The sequence below is a fragment of the Sceloporus undulatus genome, chromosome 1 (assembly GCF_019175285.1).
Source record: "Sceloporus undulatus isolate JIND9_A2432 ecotype Alabama chromosome 1, SceUnd_v1.1, whole genome shotgun sequence".
Lineage (NCBI taxonomy): Eukaryota > Metazoa > Chordata > Lepidosauria > Squamata > Phrynosomatidae > Sceloporus > Sceloporus undulatus.
In genome coordinates, this window is record NC_056522.1 from 5810358 (window position 1) to 5831757 (window position 21400).

Below are 21400 nucleotides of genomic sequence, written 5' to 3' on the forward strand. Positions count from 1 at the left end.
TTGACTTATGGTAACTCCACAAATATCACAGGGCTTGCTTAAGCAAGTGGCAGTGCATGCACACATCTGCACTGCCATCAGGGACAACTAGACCCAGCCTGCACCAGCTCCCCGGCAGAAGTACTGGAGGAGAAGCCCCCCCAAAGAATAGGTTGCTGCCAGAGGCCAGTGCTACTTCTCCATGGCCAATGACACATCGCGCCCCAGAGCCCCCACCCCCCAGGCCCAAAACTCAGGATGGAGCCCCCAGGCCCTGAGACCTAAGCCCTGGCCCCGGGTCCTTTTGGCTGACAGGGCTTTGGCCTCTACCCCCAAACCACCCCAAAGCCAAGCCCATCCCAGAAGCCTCAGAGGGGAAGGGAGGGAGGAAGAAGGAAAGACTTCAGTCCCATTGTCCCTAATGGCGGTACAACTGCCTGCATGCGCCGCTGTGGCTTGCCATCCACAGATGCTCAAATCTGTGGATGGCATGTCTGCAGATACGAAAATCTCACTGTATTCTCATATTTTTATTTGTAACTAGGTTGGCATGCCCAGAAACCAGCTTGTGTCCATGCTTTCAGTAACACAGGCACATTCCACAATACAGTACACAGAAATTTCCACTTTATATTTTAGGCCTTATATGGCGTGAGCTTCTGTTACTAGTCCCAACTTCTGCCAACCTAGCAGTTTGAAAGCATGTAAAAGTGCAAGTAGACAAATAGGTGCCACTTTGATGGGAAGGTAACAGTGTTCCGTTTTGTCATGCTGGCCACATGACCACTGGATTCACCTTTGGACAATGCTGGCTCTTCAGCTTAGTAATGAAGATAAGTAATGGAGATGAGTCGGAAACAACTAGACAATCTTGTCAAAGGAGAAGCCTTTACCTTTACCATGCCCTATAAACCCATTATTTATGTATTTCAAGGCTTAAATTTCAGAACGCAGAAAGCAAATCAGTGTGCAGCCTGTATCACTTGGGGTAGGGTATTCCACAAATGGGGCTCTACCACCAAAAATGCCCTCTTCTTAGTATTCAAAGTGTTGGAACTGTTGGGGATGCTTTGATTGTGATTTCCTGCATGGCAGAATGGGGTTGGACTGGATGGCCCTTGCGGTCTCTTCCGACTCTACGATTCTATGATTTGAAAAGAGACTAATTGAGACAAGGTACTATAAAAGGCTTTATCTATAAATGCTTAAAAGGGTAACAAACAAGACATATAACAGAATCATACAAAATCCATATATACAAAAGGTACAAAATAACCATAGTAGTAATGGCAAACACAATAATAACAAATAGCAAATAATAATACAAACTACTACATAATATAAGCAAATAACACATGTAGAATGCAACAGAAAAGAAGGCTAAGAATAGAGTGAGCAAAAGAGGGAGAGAGGAAGGTTCACTACAAAGCTAGCCTTATTAAGGCTCAAAAGTTGATTAGAGTTATACAGCAGAAGGTCTTCTGTGTTCTTGGTCTCTCTCCATTAACCCTGTAATGGTTATTAACCCTATAATGGCTCAAGTGTAGGGCTTGTTACTATTCCAACACAAGTGTTTCTGAGAATTGCATTAGATGATGATGTTAGGGTTTGGGCAGTTATATCTGGAAGGAGACAATCCTTCATAATCCTTCGTTTATGGCATTAAAAAGTAACCACAGTGTTTCAAAATGGGCCCAGAAACAGAAAGGAAGCCAGTTTTGTTCACAAAGCACTGATGTAAAAGTTGACATTTGTTGTTTCCTTTTCACAAGCTTACTGTTCTATTTTTGACCATTTTCTAGGAGGTTGTGGGGGCTGTGCTAGTTTATTGTAGGGAGGGGAAAAAACCCCAAAGCCTTGTGGACCCTTGAAGATTAACATACGTAACATAAAGTTTGAGGGCTTGTAGCTTACTTCCTCAGATGAACATTTAACACCAAACAAAACATTTTTGTGGCGACTCTTTGTACTTTTGAAAGAGCTGAAATTACTGGTGTGGCTTCAAAGGCAACCCTATCATACACTGCAGTAAAGGAGAGGTTATTGGAGCGTGGATCATCACAACCAAACTATCTCTGTCCATTGTCAAAAATTTCAGCTTTACTGGGGTTACTGTAAGTCTACTGAGAAAAATGCTAACCCGCTTCTCTCAGAATACATCCATCCATCCATCCACCCATCCATCATTTTATTTATACTCTGCCTTGCCCAAAAACTGGGACTCAGAAGTGACATGCAAGGTAGAGGGAATGACAAATAATTGGAGGTCTTTTTGCAAAATGCTGAGTGACAAGCAACTGAAAATGCCTGAAGACAAGTGGCTGCTTGAAGGTGTAAATAAAAGTAATGACTGTATGAAAAGTCACGATACATCAAGACACAAGCGGGTTCACAATGAACTTTGCCCAAATGGCATGAAAAACTAACTGAACAGAGGTTACATGGGTGATAGCCAAAGAAATAACACACTACAGTAAAGCCTTATCACTCAAGTCAAAGTGTTACTGAGCAATTAAAAGCTGAAGCACAGTAGGCGATCAGGGTCAAAAGTGTATTCCTTAATTAAATGGTAAGTAAGAAAAGGTAAGAAGTGAGCAGCATTCAGTTTTACAACATGTCATTTAATATTATGCTTAAACAGCAAGATCCACTCGCCAGATCTCAACCGAAAGTAGTGTAGCGGCACACCCTTGGGGACACTGTGACTCTAAGCTTCCCCAAATGGATAGCCTCCAAGTCTACTGACAGCTCTCTGGTTATTCTTTCCCTGACGCTTCATGTAGATGCAGCAAAGGGGATAAAACCAGCCTCTTGTGGAAGTAAAGTTGTCAGGAGAGCAGCATCTTATTCCCTGAGATTTCAGGGTTCAGACCTGCAAGCAGATGGCAGATCCATGTGGCGATGTCACAGAGGCAAGGGCTGGCAAACTGACCATGGGAACAGGTAGGAGCAGAATCTGGGTTGTTGCTGTTAACTGGCATTAAGTGAACTTTGACTTATAGTGACCCCATGCATGAGAGACCTCCATCCCTTCATCAAAAGCCCTGCTCAGGTCTGTGGCTTCCTTGCTTAAGTCTATCCATCTGGAATATGGTCTTCCTCGTTCCCTATTGCCTTCTGTGTTACCAAGGATTCTCATCTTATCTTCTCTATCTTCTGTATCTATCTTTTCCTGAAATGTCCAAAGTATGGGTAAAAGGGCCCAAAATCTGGTGTGTTCAATAAACGGTGAAGGGTCTGGAAAGCCTTATGAAGAACGACTTTGGGAGCTGGGGATATTTAGCCTTAGAAGAGAAGGTTAAGAGGTGATATGATAGCCCTGTTTAAATATTTGAAAGGATGTCACAGAGGAGGGAACAAGCTTGTTTTCTGCTGCTCCAGAGACTAGGACTTGGAACAATGGATATTGCCTCTTTAGAGCGTTTGCATGCAGATGCTGATTTCAAGTTGCTTTGAAGGCATGTGTGATCAGAATGTGTGTGTTGTGCGCCTTCATTTCTGGCTTATGTCAACCCCAAGGCAAGCCTATCATGGGGTTTTCTTGGCAAGATTGTTCAGAGGGGGTTTGCCATTGCCTTCCCCTGAGAGCATGCAACTTGATCAAGGTCACCCACTGGGTTTCATGGCTGAGCTGGGGATTGAACCTTGGTCTGAATACGGCTTCATTCTTATGCTCTGAGCTGTATCTGGTTAAAGACATAGGGCTCAAACAGACCAACAAAAAAGCTGGCTTCCCGGTGGCTTGGCATACACACAACACACGACCCGGGTATTTACACAGTGGCTGCTTTACAGTGCTATGTTTAGACGCTGAGCTTCACAAAGCTCCACCAGCAGAAAAAAGCCATCTTTTTGCTGGCCCAGAAAAACAGTGTTTGACACCTCTTTTTGCACTGGCAAATAGCCTAATTGGGGCCATGGCATGTGGTTGCTGCAGCGCATGGCACCCCCAATCTGGCGTTTTTGGGTGGTTTGTTTCGCCCCATACTCAGTTCCCTAGGTTGTTCCGCATACGACTTGGTTTCCAGACTGTTTGCCATCCTGGTCACCCTCTTCTGAACACATTCTATCTTGTCAATAACTATTTGTTTGTATACTTCACTCCAGCCTTCTGACCTCCCATTTCAATCTTCTGTCCAGGAGGAATCCCACAAACATCCTCCATTTTGAGCAGAACAAAGGAGTGCTTTTATCTTTCTCTGGCCGTGTCCCTCATTGACCATGGCTAAGAAGCACGCATTTACATTTTTCTGGGAGTGTTTTAAACTTTTATTTATTTGTTTACGTCTTTTCCTCCTCCCATTTCAACCTTTAGCACAGGAGGAATCTCCCACAAGCGCCCTCCATTTTGAGCAGGGCTGAGGAGGATGGGTTTATCTCTAAGCTTAACGGCCTCCTGAGGCGTTGCCTAGCAACCGCCCTCGCGCCTTGCCAGCGCCACCCCCCGCCCTCTCCCAGACCACGTGCCCCGGGGCGCGAGCTCCTCCGGCGCTCTTCTGCGCATGCGCGAGGTGTCTTTTTCCCCCCCTGCCAGCCAACTGCCCTTTCGCCTTCATAACGCCCCAAAAAGGGAGGGGCCATGAGCTCTGCCGTCCCCCGTTGGCTCCTTCGCACTTTCGCTGCCATGGGAGAAGCTTCGTCTTCCCTCAAGGTACCCAGTCGGGAGGAGGCCCTGCCCGGCAGGAGCCGGAGCCTCATTCGGATACTGGGTAAGCGGGACAAGAGCTGTTTCCTGCGCATGCGCTTTAAAGGAAAGAGCGCCGCCGCTAGTCTATGGCGAGCCGCTGAAAGAGGTGTGCGCATGCGCGTTCCGGCATGATTCATCACGCTTGGACTGACGTCACTCCTTGGGCGTCTCTCCAGCCCATTCGGCGCGCATGCGCATCCCGGATCCTTCCTGATTCGCTTCTTCTCAGCTCTTTTGGACTACAACTCCCACAGTTCTTTACAACTAGTTCTCTGCTAAAACCTCTTGTGAGGGCCTGTAGTCTCTCTGGGATACCTATCTTGTAGTCTCTGGGATACTTATCTGGGGCTGTATCCACGCTACAGAAATAATGCAGTTTGTTGGCATCACTGCCCTGGGTCAGGGCAGTGGAGTCCTGGGATTTGTAGTTTTGTGAGCTATTCAGAGCTCTGGTGCCAGAACAAACTGCAGATCCCAGGATTCCACAACATAGTTTCATGATCCCCCTCCCCTGACAAAAGTAACTTCCCCAAGCTTTGCCACTGACTTAAAGCTTAATTTATTTATGGCAGCTAAAGTGATGTCAAACTGGATTATTTCTGCGGTGTGAACGCAGCCCCTCCCCTTTCAGTTCTTCTGGACTACGACTCCCCACAGTTCTTTACCATATTAGTTTGCTATTAAAAACCTCTGATGCCGCTTTAACTGCCATGAATCAATGCTGTGGAATGCTGGGATTTGTAGTTTTGTGAGATATTTAGCCTTCTCTGTCTAAGAGCTCCATTGCCACAACAAACTAGAAATCCCATTGTTCTATAGGATGGAGCCATGGCAGTTAAACAGGTGTCAAACAAACTGCTTTTTACCTGAGAACTAATATAATATAATATATAATAAAATAGAACTAATAAAAAGGCTGTCAAGATGGATCTCCTCCGACAGGCCTTCCCAGAATAAGTGACTCGGTCGCCCCCATTGACACAGACCGCCTTATTGATTATTCCATTGACTGCCCTATTCCTTGTCTTAGTAATCAGTTTAATGATCTTAATTGTATTTCATAATATGGCAAAGAACTGTGGGAGTTGGAGTCCAGAAGAACTGAGGGACTGCCTTAATTCTGCAAAAAATTCCAGACGGTTGTGCTAGTTCTGACATAGTACAATATAATTATCCTGTAATCAATGGTAATTATTTCTTTGGTTTTGAAGTAATTATGAATTATTCTTGGGCCTTTTAAGATATCTTAGGCCCCATACAGACAGGCCAAAATAAAGTTGCTTTGAGTCACTTTGGAGGTATGCTGTTTAAATGATGTATGCGTCCTAAGAGTCCGGAAGCTGCGCTCTAGTCCTTAGGACTGGATTGTGGCTTTGGTGCGGCTTCCGGATTCTTAGGGTGCATGCATCATTTAAACAGCATACCTCCAAAGAGACCTGAAGCAGCTTTATTTTGGCAGTCTGTAACAGGCCAATGTTGAACCTGTCATGGGGTTTTCTGAGGCTGAGAGCATGTGACTTGGCCAAAGTCTGTCAACAGATTAAGCAGGGAATCCAACCTCAATCTCCAGAGTTGTAGTCCAACACTCAGACCATTGGACCACGCTGAGTGCAAATTAAGTGCATCCATTGTCGTAATTAATTGCATTAGCAATATTAAAAATGTTTACACACTAACATGGCTATATCTTTGAAAGAGCATATACATTTGGGAAAATAATAAGCTCCTCTTACTTGCTTTCAAGCTGTGTAGCCCTTGTGGGGAGGGTTTGATATCCCTGTACAGGAGGTTGAGCATCCATAATCCAAAAATCCAAAATAGTCCAAAATCCGAAACATTTTTTATGGGTGATTGAGATAGGCACAGTTTTTTTAAAAAAAAGTTTTCCTTTATTGATAAATTCCATACATTCATTCAAATTCAAACTTTCAAAACAACAATGAACAATCAATATCAATGTATCATAAATAATATACATTGTCTCAATTAGTCTCAAATTAGTTTATTACAATCTGATTGGTGTTTAGCAATTTATATTTCTATCCAGGGAAGTCTTTCTTTATTCCACATCTCCCATATTTATCTGTCTTTCATCTTCAATATGTTATCTACAAGATAGTCACACTTCTGATTTCCTAGCAGGCTGGGTTGCACCATCCTGTAATTTGGGTAGCTCCTCCCATCAGTGTACACAAACTTCATTTTTTGTACAAAATTATATTAGAAAATATGTATATAATTACTTTAGACTATGTGTATAATGTATACAGTGGGCCCTTGGTATCCTCTGGGGTTTGATTCCAGGACTTTCTGTGGATAACAAAATTCGTGGATGCTCAAGTCCCATAAATACAATGGATAGTAAAATGGTGTTCCTTATTTAAAATGACAAAATCAAGGTTTGCTTTTCAGAATATATATGAGTACTAAATATACTCAACTATAAGTTGACCTCATGTATAAGTCAAGGGCAAGTTTTGGGGCCAAAATTATGGATTTGGATATGACCTGTGGATAAGTTGAGGGTAAAACTTGGGGGCATGTAACAAAAAGATTTAAAGGATGAAGGAAAGGAAAACAATGCTAAAGAACTTACAAAATTCCAGCAGACATAACTGTGTTTACTCTAAAGACTGGATGGATGAGAGAGAACAGAAGGGGGTCAGTGCTTCCAGGCCAGATTCTGATCTTGCCTTTCAAGATGGTTCCTTTTTTTGAAGTACAAGACGTACAATGACCTGGTTATTTGACTAAAATTTCTAGACTTATACATGAGTATATACAGTATTTTCAAGCTATGGTTGCTTGAATCTGTGGATAGGGAGTCCTTGGATATGGAGGACTGATTGTATATGAAACCTAAATTAATTTTGTGTCTAGACTGAGGTTCCACCTCCAAGATATCTCATTATGTATGTGCAAATTCTTCAAAATTAAAAAAATCCCAAACACTTCTTCTTCTTCTTCTTCTTTTGAATAAGGGATGCTCAGAGTGAAACAGCCAACAGTTTTGAATGCAGCTTCAAGTGCTTTTGTAGGTTTGCACCGTTACCCTGTTTTTGGTTTTAATTTGGGTTTCTATGCAGAACAGTTTTATTCTCTGCGGCTAATGTTATATTCTACTTCCTTGGTCATCGTTTCGTTGTATTTTTGTTTCATCTTGAAGTACTGTAGTTTATATTTTACTACTCAAAGAACTTTGCTTAGTGAGCAGTTTGAATGTTTGTTCAGCAAGTGTGCAGAAATGAGCAGGTTAATAGGTAATTTCTCCAGATTAGAGGGCATAAAAAGGCATAGGGAAAAGGGCCAGATGGAAAATTGGCAACATTATTAGATGGTCATATGATTCACTCTTTACTGTATGTACTCAGTTGAACTCTCCAAGGGCTGTCCTCATTATCAGTCTTTGCTTTTCTTTGACATTTATAATAGTAAGTCATCTCTGCGTCATAAATACTTTCATTTTCCCTTTCAGTCTCATTCCTTTCCATATTTATACTTAAGTCCTGAATCTGTAATTAGATGTCATATCTCGAGAGTTGAATTAAAATATTTAAGTCTGTTGGATGATATTGTAACCTGTACGGCGCAACCTGTAACTGTCCATAAGAGGCTGGAAAACTAGAGTTCAGTGCTCTACTTTAGCAAGAAGGTGAAAGAAGATTGGCTTCCTTCTTACATTGTTATTATTTGCTCCTGTGTGCAAATTGTAGATATTTGGCTATGTGGATGGCACAACTTGGTCTAACAGTCTTAGAACTCGGGACCATTGGCTGGACAGATGGAGAAAGGCTTGTATACCTTGAATACGTGTATAGAAGAGTGAATTTCAGCTAGTATACCTGAAATTCCTTTTCTACAAAAATACTGAGCCTATGTGGTGTAGTTGTTTGAACATAGGTCTGAGACTCTGGAGACCAAGGCTCAGATCCCGGCTTGGTCATGTAAACCCACTTCGGCAAGTCACACACTCTCAGCCTCACAGGATGGCAATGGCAAACCCCCTCTGAAGAAACCTGCCAATGAAATCCCATGATAGGTTCATATTAGGGTGGGTATAAGTCAAAAATGACTTGAAGGCACACAACTGCTACAACAAACACAAATATTAAAGGCGTACAAGCTCTGTCATCTTTTCCATCTAACTGTTCCATCTCTGGCAAAAGAGAGATATAAAATAAGCAAACTTTGGCTCTCTGGATGTTTTGGATGTCAGCTCCCTAGAGCTTCATCTGAAGTTTAAAACATCTGGGGTACCATAGGTTCAAATCCACCATCTCTAGAGATCATCATGGTGATAGATGGAGAATTGACTGTATTGTAGAATCATAGAATCATAGAGTTGGAAGAGACCCCAAGGGCCATCCAGTCCAACCCCGTTCTGCCATGGAGGAAACCTCAACCAAAGCATCCCTGACAGATAGCCGTCCAGTCTCTGTGATTGTATTCTGATGCTCTAAATAAGAACCACTTATTCTAGACCAGGCAAAGGAGTTGAGTCTTTTAGTAAACCAATTCCTCTGAAAAGCTCAAAAGCATGGCCTGGTAGCAACATTCCTCTTGTTGTAGACTCTTGGTATCTGGTGTGATCAAGTGTATAATGCTTCTGTACATGGAAGATCCATTGGGGACAAAGATGTAGATGAGCCCATTAATGTTTCTGAATCTTTCTCAAAGCTTTCAAAAGTAATCTCTACCACATCTTAATATTTATCATTGAAGGCTGGCACTTTGTCTTGATCCTTTTTAGTGTTCAAGTTGGCATGTCAAGTCTTTTTTTAAAAAGAGAAATGGGGATTCTAATCCGATTTCTGTCAAATGTACTAATCCTTGCAGTGTACTTTCCACTGAAGTAGCAATGGACAGGGACAGGTAGGCTATCTGTGTTTATATTTTTGTAATATCTATCTATCTATTATAAATTAGTTTTTTTATTTCATTAAAACAGGACTGACATAAAAAAGAGACATAACACTTGGAAGACAAGTAAAAAAGGACAAAAAACTTAAAACCACATCATTCAAACATCAAACATAAACACCCAGTGGACAATTGCTAGTCTATAAACATAAAGTCCTTCCTTCCTAACTTTAGCAGGGTTAATAAAACAATAGTAAAGTGTGTACCTTCTACTCCTCACATTAGTTGGTTTCCTAAGTACCGCTTTCTTATTTTTGAAATCGATTCCCTAAAGACTGATTAAATTCCTTCCATTATTTCCTCTTTCTATATTATTTGTATTGCTGAACAAATTTCAGGTAACATCACATCACATTATTATTCTTTGCATTTCCTATTTGTGAAGACATATTTGTTTATTTATCTGGATATAATATTTCTGCGTACTATATATCGCACTTCTGTTGAGTTCAGGTATTTATACATCCTGCCCCAGTCTTTGCCAAATTTTTCAGCTGGAGCGTCTCTTAGAAGCAATGTTAATTTGTCGTTCTCCATACAGTCATACATCTTCATTTTCTATTCTTGAAGTTCAGAAATACCAGTCTCTTTCCACTTCCTTGCATATAATATCCTGGCTGATGAGATCATACAGAATATAATTTTTCCAAATTTGCTTTCATATTTGTTATCCTTCATTCCTAAAAGGAAGATCTTTGGATCCTTCTTCAGTTTAATCTGCAAGATTTCTGCTTTAGCTTCAAGAATAACTGTCCAGTACTTGTTATCTTTTTCACAGGCCCACCATATATGTAGTATGGTTCCTTTTTCTTTTCGGCATTTCCTGCATCTGTCGTCCGTATTTTTATAAATTTTGCTGAGTTTTTCGGGTGTCAAGTACCATCTGAATTGGATCTTGTAATATATGATTGTGACTGATACTTACCGTATATACTCAACTATAACTCGGCCTCATGTATAAGTCGAGGGCAGGTTTTGGGGCCAAAATAATGGATTTTGATATGACCCGTGGATAAATCAGGGTAGAATTTAGGGGTATGTAGCAAGGGATCTGAAGGATAAGAGAAAGGAAAACAATGCCAAAGAACTTACAAAATTCCAGCAGGCGTAACTATTTCTGCTCACCCTAAAAGCTGGATGGATGAGACATCTGAGGGTAAGTCATGGTTCCAAAAGAGATTATATTCTTGCCTTTCACCTGGGGATGGTTCCTTTTTTAAATAAGAGTTAAAGTACAGTACTTACGATAACCCGTGGATAAGTCAACACAGGTTTTTGGGTCAATTTTTTGACCTAAATTTCTAGACTTATACATGTGTATATAGAGTAAGTAGAATTTCTTCATGTGACAGCTGGAAAAGGGGCAAAATGTACAAAAGAAAAACACAGTTTTTTCTAGATGAATTGTACCTTTTGTGTTCTTTTAAGATGACCTAGCCCCCAGGATGGCACTACAGTACTGAAAACCTATAACTTTTCAGGTGAAAACTTTTATCACTACTAGGCAGTATACACTGCTATGATATTCAGCAGACTCACCCACCTTGAAAGCTCACCCTTCACTTTAGAAGTTGTTCTGTGCTGTACATGGATTTAAAGTTTTCATGCACTCTAATCCCCCCTCCCTGATGGATTGTGATGAACTTGTAAATAAATCTCTGTCCCCAGAAGGGTTTCCTCAGCAACAAATAACAAAATGCTGCAAGACAACATCACTGAGAAATAAAACTTCACTCAGCTAGCAATCTTAATAGCAAAAATAACACAGGACACATAGCACTTTCATGAAAAATGAAGATGGATGGATATGTGTTGCATTAATAATGTAGCAACTGATAGAATAACTCCTCCCTCCCTGGGAAATTGGTGACTAGGGGAAACTATTCAATACCAGTTTGGCTGTTTATATTGGAGAGAACTTGCTAAGAAATTTAAAGGCATTTAAGTAGTGAAGAAACATCATTGCATTTGAAAGAGTACAGTTTGTTATGAGTGGGGAAAAACATGCACCTGCAGGAATCCCTTCTTCAAGAAATAATTAAAAGATACTGAACCATTGCATTAATTTTAAGTCATGCTTAAAATTGTATTGAAAAGACTTCAACCACAAGTGGAGCGATAACTGCCAGATGTGCAAGTGGGATTCAGGAAAGGAAGGGACACTAGGCATCACATTCAAAACGTATGTTGGATAATAGAGTTCACCAAAGAATTCCAAAAGAAAAGCAGCCTGTGTTTTATAGACTACAGCAAAGCTTTTGATAGTATAGATCATTAAAAGCTATGCATCACTCTTAAAGAACTGGGTGTGCCACAACATTTCATTGTCCTGATGTGTAACCTGTACTCAGGACAAGAGGCTACTGTTAGAATAGAATATGGAGAAACGGAGTAGTTTCCAATCACAAAGGGAGTCAGGCAAGGCTAGATTCTATCACCCTTTCTGTTCAAATTGAATGGTGAAAATATATGTAGAACAAGATTAGATTGGGAAGAAAGAGATGTGAAAATTGGAGAAAGGGACATCAACAAGATGCCACCATACTACTGGCAGAAAATACCAAAGACTTGGAACTGAAGAAAGTCAAAGAAGAAAGTGCTAAGGAAAGTTTACTGCTGAACATTAAGAAAACGTAAATAATGACCATGGATGATATACGTAACTTTAAGGTAGATGATGAAGAAATAGTTAAAGGTTTCCCATGGCTTGGCTCAATCATTGATCAGAATGGAGACTGTAGTCAAGAAATCATAAAAACACTAGGACTAGGAAGAACTGCTATGAAATAATGAGGCAAGATCCTAAGTGCAAATATATCACAAAGGTCCAAAAGACACTGCAGAAATAATCCACCTTGAGACTGCTTTAACTGCCCTGGCTCAATGCTCAGGAATTCTGGGAACTGTAGTTTTGTGAGGCATTTATTAGCCTTCTCTGTCAGACAGCTCCTGGGCCACAATAACCTACAATTCCTAGGATTTCCTAGCACTGAGCCAGGGCAGTTAAAGCAGACTCAAAAGGGATTATTTCTGCAGGGTCTTTTGGACCAAAGAATACTAAAGTTAGGGTTCTCAGTGTCATTGTATTTTCCATCACTTCACTATGTATGGTTGTGAGAGCTGGACAGTGAGCCCTGAGTCTGCAGGACCTGAGCAGAGCTGTTGAGCATAGGATGTCCTAGAGTTGTCTCATTCATAGGGTTGACATATGTTGAGGTGGATTTGAAGGCAGTACACACACACAGACACAGACTCTCTGTCATTGTCTCTATCGTCTGCATTTGTTCCTCATATCAAAACATCTCAGGATCCATGGAATAGATACCAGAGATCCACAATTTTAGAAAATTTCCCTGTGTTCTCCCAATATGGATTACAGCATATTTTGTGACTTTTCTCATAACATTCTTGTGATGTAGGTTAAGCTGGGAGACAATCAAGGCAAAGTTCAGTGTTGCACAAGAAGTACATACTATGTTCTACTGGTTTAAATTTCCTTTTTGCTAAAAGTCTGACCCTCATATTCCTGTACTAGAGACGCAGATTCAGCATTATCACATGTAAAGATCCTTCAAATACTGACCGTCAGAGCAACTGTAAAGAAAACATGCAGAAAAGGCTTATCTGTGAGTAGAATGACTGTGCGTGTGCTGAAGAAGAAGAATATTTTAAAAGGATCTATTATCTGTCATTTCCCAAAGGTTATGTTTACATTTTTTAAAGGACAATGTTTCATGTACTGCAATTGAGGGATGGATTTCTGATACGGCTTAATAAACGGTACTCAAAGCTTTTCTGAGGTTATCAATAGCAAAATAACTGTGCCAAGATAACATTCTAATACATCTTGTCTGCAGCAGTTAGTGAGTTTGCTTGTTCCTTTTATTCATCTGCTCCTTGGAGAGACTTGGCTTTCCACGTACCCCAGGGATGAAGAAACTCTCTTCGCTTGTGGTTATCAGAAGGGATTTGATGTCTGCTGCTGTGAATAGAAGTGCTGTTGCTTCACAAACTGCAGCCAAGTCACTCCATTGGTATGCAGAGTTCCTAATGAATAATAATAAGACCTTTATTTTCACTTAGTTCAATACTGAGGATCAACTAGCTCTTACTGCTTGGGCAGCTTATGTCAAGGCTTTTATTTCTTCTTGCTGCTCTTGAAAGTGATACTTCCTTTTTGTGGTTAATATACACAGTCCTGGCATCTCTGTGGTTGCCCAAGCCTTGCCAAGGGGAAGGACTGAGTTGGTTTGGCAAATCAGGGCAAAAATATGCTTGGCTCTTTTGCGGGTTGGTCATAGATAGCAGTTCATTTGTGTATTTAACCTGCTAATTTTATTATTTTGAGCTGTCAGGTATTCAAACAGATATCCTTATTGTGTGGTCCTAAAGATGTTTTCTTCCATCCAAATTCAAGCAAAATTACTTCCTGAAGCTAGTAAAATTTAAAATTAACTTCAGATCCTTCAATCCAAAATGTAGATTTCAAAGCTAAAATGAAAATTCTTGTCTGCTGCTCAGATTAAAAATGTGGCAATCTGAAGCAACTTTGATCTTGCTTTCAGTGCATATCTCGGCATTAGGATGGCCAGAAGGAAAAAAACCAAAACCAAAACCAGAGTCCCTGTTCCTTTAATAGGCAGATGTGAGAATTTCAGCAGTTGTTTATTTTGTGACAATCCACACTTAGTGTAATGGTTCTCAGACTTTTCCCATCTGGGCCTCCCTTCACATCTACATGGGCATGTCAGGGGACCCTCCTGCTCAAGGTAGCATATAGGAATTTACCTTTGGAAAGAGCAAAGGGAAACTGAAAGAGGTCTACCAGCATTGGGAGTTTGCCATCAGAAAGAGCAAAGAGGAAGGAAAGAGCAAAGAGGAAGGAAAGAGCAAAGGGGAAGGAAAGGGAGGGGGCAGTGTACTTTGCTTCACCCCTCCCAAACTGCTGCCATGCACACAAAAGTCCCACCATGCCCCACCGCACCCAGAAACCCACTTTCTTCTCTTCCTCTCATTCCCTGCCATGCTGGCTGAGCTGAGGGGAGTGCTGAAAAAGCTTTCCAAGCACCTCATCTCTATGGAGGGTCACCTAATATGCACCTCAGGTTTGTGCCCCCCCCCCAAAAAAAACTGTCACACTGTCCTGGGTGTGTGTGTGCCCCACTGTTTGATAATCTAGGATTTAGTGGAATTGCTATATAGCAAAATGTCCTCTTCTATCTGGCCCCCTTGAATAGAATATACATGGAATGAATGCAAGTATTGAATAACTACAGTTCGACCTTTGTATCTATGGAAGATCTGTTCTGTTAGTGTATCTGTGTCCATGTGCCACCATTAGGGACAACTGGGCTTGCCATCTGCAGATGCTGAAATCCGCGGATGGCAAGCCCACGGATGATGAGGTCCCACTGGTACTCTGGAATTTGATTTTTGTATTCAGCATGACTAAATCTGGGTGAAGAGAAAAATGTAACTTGGAACTGAAACTAAAGTAACTCAGCACTGTATACATTTAACTCTTCATGTACATTATGTATATGTTACCCTAATTGGGTACAAAATCAAGTAATATTTAAACAGTAGGTATATCTTTGGAAATGCTAGCATCACACATCTCTAATCTGAATCGGCCTAGTGAGTTCTATAAATTAATGTACTGTACATCTCAAATTCTGCAAAGTTCATGAAGATAATAATGAAGGTTCAGATTCAGAGGTTAATCTTTTGGAAACATTATTATTATTATTATTATTATTATTATTAAATTTTATTTATAGAGCGCTGTAGATTTCCATGGCACTGTACAATATTAGTAGTCAAAATACAGATAAAAGCCTGCCTATGGTGTACTGTCTAAAAATAGAAGAAAGTTAATAAAATATTAATGTCATTAATGCCTAAGATCAAAACAAAAAACAGAAAACAATTATATCATAAAACAGTAAACATCCATTCATTTTTGTTGGTGGCAGCATATAGATTTTGAGTTGAAAGGCTTTGCTAAACAGAAACGTTTTAAACCTGACTTGAAAGTTGCCAGTGAAATAGTAATGCGAAGGTGGATAGGAAGGCGATTCCAGAAATAGAGAGCAGCAAGGGAAAAGGGGCAGATCTGGGCAGGAGAGGAGAAAATCACTGACTGAGTCACTAGCCCAGAGTCTCTGGAACGTAAAGCACGGTTGGTAAGAGGTCACAAGAGCTGAGAGCTAAGGGGGAGCCAGGCCCTTTATGATTATGAATGGATGAGATAAATTCCAAATTGTGATAATCCACTTATTAGGCTAGTCAAGAAAAGCACAAAATTCTTTGTGCAAGCTTCATTAGGCAAAGGTCGTTAAAAAAACAAAGGAACACCCAGGAGAAAAGTGCAGGGAAGAGTGTTGATGCTAAAGTCACTTGCAGCTCGACAGACAGGCAGAAAGGGACGGCGAGATGCACCCTTTTCTGCCCTGAATGCAGGCTGCAGCAACCACATGGCATGGCCTATACATGGCAGAAAAAGAAGCCCCCAAAAGGGGATTCTTTTTGCGCCACAGAATGGTGCCATTGGCATGCTCATGTGCCATGATGACGTCCCTCGTGCGCTGCGCCTTTTGGACGCAGCACACGAGGCATGTCATCAGTGCACGCACTGCGTGAACATGTGCATGCCAAGATGGCACCCTGACATCCGATAGGTCTCAGGAGCGTGCAGATGTTCCGCTCTCCTGAGCCCTGATTTCAGCCCTAGGCCGGTGCATAGCGCCAGTCTCTACCAGACCATAATTTGTAGTCTGTGTTCTGACATAGTGTGGCAGAAGGGCCTGTATTAGTAAACCAGGCTTATCAGGCCACCTTGCAAATGGGGCTGAGCTTCCTGGGAAATGAAAGGAAACTAAAGAAGAGTGGTGAGTTTTGGAGTGGATAGTAGGGGTGCCAGATGAAATAAGAGACAGTCTCTTTAATGGCTTGTAGAAGACAGAATTCCAGCAAGTGTTGTTTGTTATGCCAGCTACACCTGATCAAAGTCCCGCTTCTACACAAGCAGGTGTCCCTTTTTCATCTGGCAACCCAGCTGGGTAGTGATAGACCAGTATGAGTTTTGAAAGGGTTTCTTTTGTGCCTACAGATGGAGAACTTAGAATAAAGTTTGGTAAAGACTGATATTTTAAAGCAATGAAACTCAGCAGGGTCGTAGCCAGGATTTTAGGAAGGGGGGGTCCAGACTAAGTGCCGCCATTATAATTGGGCTTGGGCACGGCAGCGCAGTGCAGCAGCGCATGCCATTCATGTTTCTAATGGAAGGGGGGTCTGGACCCCCCCCCCCCCCCCCCCCCCCCGGCTATATCCCTGAGCTCAGGGTATGCTAGCTGAAATCGTGTTGTCTTAGGTATGCCTAAGATCTCTTAGGGAAATACTTTGACATTTTTGTCTGGTGTGTTAGGTCTGCATTCACTTCAGGGTTGCAGCAGAAGAGTTGCATATGCAGTGCCGGTATCTGTCTGTCCATTCATCCGTCCATCCATCTATAGATAAATAGCACATTCATGCAGATTGCCCAGGATGTACTGTATATGTGTGTTTGGTTGCACATTTGGTGCCTTGGTTCTATAGTGCAATTCTACCATTTAATAGAAGGGTTGAACGGCACAATGGATGTGTAACTCTGCATACACATTTTCAGCACACAACCGGGATGTTGGGTTTTGGCTATTAACATTTGAAGATGGTCTGTCATTTCTATAATGCCAGGGTTTCCTCTTCTGAAATAAATTGTCACTTTTTAATTTCTTTGCCAACCTATTGAGATCTCTTGTATAGAACTGCTTAGGCCAGAGGTCGGCAACTTCCGGCCCGTGGGCCGGATGCAGCCCGCGGAGACCTTTTGACTGGCCCCTGTGCAGTCCTGCCGCCGATTGCTGCCCCGCTTCCTCGCCGCTCCGGGCGCCATTTTGTTTTTCAAAATGGCGGCCAAAGTCTTGCATGACCTTTCCCGTTGCGGGGCACGACGGGAAAGGTCACGTGAGACTTTGCCGCCATTTTGCAAAATAAAATGGCGGCAGGCCTCTAGGAGGCCCGGTGCGGCCCCTGGAGCCCTCCAACAGGGCTCCAGTGGCCACATCGGGCCTCCTGCCCTTTCCCTCCCTTCCTACGGCTGCACGACAGCTGTGGGAAGGAAAGGAAGGGGCGGGGGTCCTCCTGCCCTTTCCTTCCCTTCCTGCGGCTCCAGGCAGCCGCGGGCAGGGCAAGAAGGGGCGGGGGTCCTCCTCCTCCTTCCCGCCCTACCTGCGGCTGCCCTTCCCGCAGGGGAAGAGGAGGAGGAAGAGAAGGAGGAGGGAGGGAGGAAGGAGCAGGAGGAGGAGGGAGGGAGGAAGGAAAGAAGGAAGGAGGAGGAAGAAGGTGGAGGAGGAAGAGGAGGAGGAAGAAGGTGGAGGAAGAAGGTGGAGGAGGAGGGAGGAAGGAAGGAGCAGGAGGAGGAGGGAGGAAGGAAGGAAGGAAGGAGGAAGAAGGAGGAGGAGGAGGGAGGAAAGAAGGAGCAGGAGGAGGAGGAGGAGGAGGAGGAGGAAGAAGAAGAAGACTCTTTCTGAAGGTGAAACAGTGTGACTTTGCAAAGTGCATTTCTGTGTATTTTCGGTGCTTTTAATGCTAAAAGGTCTGCTTTAACAATGATAGTGGTTTCGGCCGAAGGGAAGAGGCAAAGGGAATGGCCTGGGACGGGTGCCCAAGCCCTTCCCTTCGGCCTCCCTCCCCTTTGGCCGAACGGGCCCCTTGGAGCCTGTTCGGCCGAAGGAAGGGCCCGAGGAGGAGAGGGCGGACACACGTCTCCTCCTCCCCACGGGGCTTCGGCAGACCTGAGGTGTCCTTCGGAGGACACTTCAGGCCTGGCAAAGCCCCGAGGAAAGGAGCAGGGGCCGCGCGCCTTTTGCTCCTGCCCCTCACGGGCCCTTACTGGTCCCCAGCTGTCTCTGAGAGGCAGCTGGGGGCCAAGAAAGGGCAGGAGGAGCAAGCATGCGCCTGTCACACCCTCTCCCAATCCCCCCCCCCCCCCCTCCTAGCTGTCTCTCAGACAGCTGGAGGTCGGAAAAGGGAGCAGAGACAGCCCCGCCCCAGAGGGTGGAAGCTCTGCCCCCGGCATGCGGCTCCGTCCCCGGAGGGTGGAAGCTCCCCCCGGCTTCGGCCCCCCAGTTATATGAGGGACAGCAACCCGGTCCCCGGCTCAAAAAGGTTGCCTACCCCTGGCTTAGGCATTTAGTCTGAAATAATGTTCACTGGAGAAATCTACAAATCTACTGCTCAAGTGAAGAGTCATAATTTCTCTGCTTCTATTTACTGTTCTTCCCAAATGCCTCCTATCTCTCTTTCCTCCACTGTGCTTCCACCTTCATGCCAATATTGCCTTTCTTGCCTTTTCTACCACTTTCCCTCTGTTCTTTTATCTCTCCATCACCCCCTTGCACACATATGCACACTCTGCATCTCCCTTCCAGGCCATGTGCTTTACCATAAGGCAACATGACAAGCTTCATTTACTTCAATTGACCTCAAAGAGGCAGAATATAAATTTATTATTATTATTATTATTATTATTATTATTATTAATTTATATACTGCTTCATACTGCCTAAGCAGTGTCTAAGCAGTTTACAACTGTAAGCTAATTTGCCCCCAACAATCTGGGTTTTTAGCGACCTCGGAAGGATGCAAGCCTGAGTCGAGCTTGAGCCCTTTTGCTGGTTTTGAACTCGCAACCTTATGGTTTTGAGTGAGTGGCTGCAGTACAGGCATTGAACCACTGTGCCACCAGGGCTCCTGATGACAGATGACAGACTTCCTCTTCTTGCTCCTTCCTCCTGTTTGTTGCTAGTCTGGCCAATATTTGCAGCCAGCCATTGCTCTGGGGAGGCAGAAAAGGGCAAGGGGAAAAACATAGCCAACACAAACATTTCTCCCATATATTCTTCTCTGAAAAGTGTTCTCCAAATTACATTAAATTTCGTTTGGACAGGAGGTACTTCATGTTCTAGCTTAATTGTAAAAAACATTGTAAGTTAACATTATTATTACTATAAACGTACGAATCATAGAATCATAGAGTTGGAAGAGACCCCCAAGGGCCATCCAGTCTAATCCCCTGCCATGCAGGAATTCACAATCAATTTCATGTGGTCTACCTCTCTTTCTACTGCCCTCCATCTTTCCAAGCATTAATGTTTTTTCGAGTTAGTCCTGCCTTCTCATGATGTGGCCAAAGTACAACAGACTAAGTTTTGTCCTCATGGTAACTAGGAGGATTTCTGGTTTGAGCTGTTCTGGGACCGATTTGTTTGTCTTTTTGGCTGTGGAAGAAGATACTCTCGGCACTCTTCTTCAGCACCACATTTCTAATGAGTTTATTCTTTTCCTATCCGCTTTCTTCACTGTTCAGCTCTCTCATTTGTTCTTGGTGATGGGCAACATGGTATATGGTTATGATGATGATCATTCAGCATTGCAATGGCTCAAATGGTAGGTTATCAGACCAAGGATATCTAAAGCAGGACTGGCTCAGTGAGCCTATCCATTCATCAGAAGGTGGTAGACATTTGGTTGGAGTTTGGTGTTAGAAAAGAGGTAGCCTTTAACTGGTGCCAGATTCCTGACAAAGAGGCAAGTAGATGTCACAATATTGTTTTAAATCTCTTTCAGCATTGAAGTTTAGACATGTTCATCCTGTCTGATCCACTTTCACCGGCTCTTTTGTACCTGTGTTTCTTTGCTTAGACATCTCTGTTCTCTTAGGCTGCTAAGATTTCACTCTGTTCTATTGTTTTAGCTTAAACTTTTTTTAAAAAAAATATTATAAGCCACTTTGAATCTCATCGTGGAAGAAGAGCAGCATGTAAATTCAGTAAACAAATAAAAATAATAAATGTGAAGTTGAAGGCTTTCACCGCCAACATCCATAGTTTTCATGGGTTTTTCAGACTATGTGGCCATGTTCTAGCAGAGTTTCTTCCTGACGTTTGGCCAGCATCTGTGGCTGGCATCTTCAGAGAATGCTTGCCTGGAAAGGACTTGGCTATATCTATTGTGTGACCTGGAAAGGCAGGAGTGATTGCATATATATTGTTTGTTGCTAATGGCAGGGCTCAGGGTGGAGGGTCTGCACAAGAGGATTGATGTCTGCTTGATTAGTGCTCATTGTCTGCTGGGAGAGTTCTCATTTGCATTTGTTGAGTCTTTATCTTGCTGTCTTTCAGGACTGGTAGCCAAACCTTGTTTACTTTAAGGGTTTCCTCTTTTCTGTTCTGTTCTGTTCTCCTTTCCTTTCCTCTTCCCCTTTCTAGTTTCTTTCTTTGCCCTTTATCTTATTTTGCTTTCCTATAACAAGTTCTCTAATATAGGGATAGTTATCTTTAGGGTATTTTTTATTATTGATTAATGATGATATTAATACAAGTTTGTATATTGAAAAACAAGCTACTAAACTTAGTAAAACTTGCTGGGCACAATATTCCTCTCAGGTTCCCATTCAGTGAAGATGAGGTATGGAGTCTTAGCGACAAAATGGATGGGTGGAAGAGGCGGCTTGAAGCTGCCCCTTCCGAAGATGGAAAGATGCCATGGCAACCACACGCCACAGCCCTAATCCGCCTTGAAGCTGCCTGAAAAAGGAGCGGCATGTAAATGCCGCACTGTCAAGACACCTAGAAGGCGACTCAACTTCTTGGTCTGTTCCAGCCCTCAGTATTAAAGGGAAGTGCCCTACAAGGTCTGGACCGAATGAAACATCTTATTACATGTCAGCATATTACCACTAGTTTCTGTCATGCAAAAATGTTCTGCAAAAAT

General features: G+C 42.8%; 1 protein-coding gene across 3 annotated transcripts in view; it reads left to right on the plus strand.

Moving 5' to 3' along the window:
- The first annotated feature begins 2781 nt into the window (after positions 1-2781).
- Positions 2782-21400, plus strand: part of MSRA (methionine sulfoxide reductase A) — a 328226-nt gene continuing 309607 nt past the window's right edge. Inside the window, exon 1 of one of the 3 annotated variants that reach the window (XM_042442879.1) lies at positions 2782-2922. In XM_042442879.1, coding sequence (XP_042298813.1) covers positions 2862-2922 — 61 coding nt within the window. In that variant the 5' untranslated portion in view covers positions 2782-2861. Of the gene's footprint in view, positions 2923-4505; positions 4689-14648; positions 14692-21400 lie in introns of those variants that run through there. The other 2 variants (XM_042442869.1, XM_042442887.1) reach the window with 2 other exon arrangements.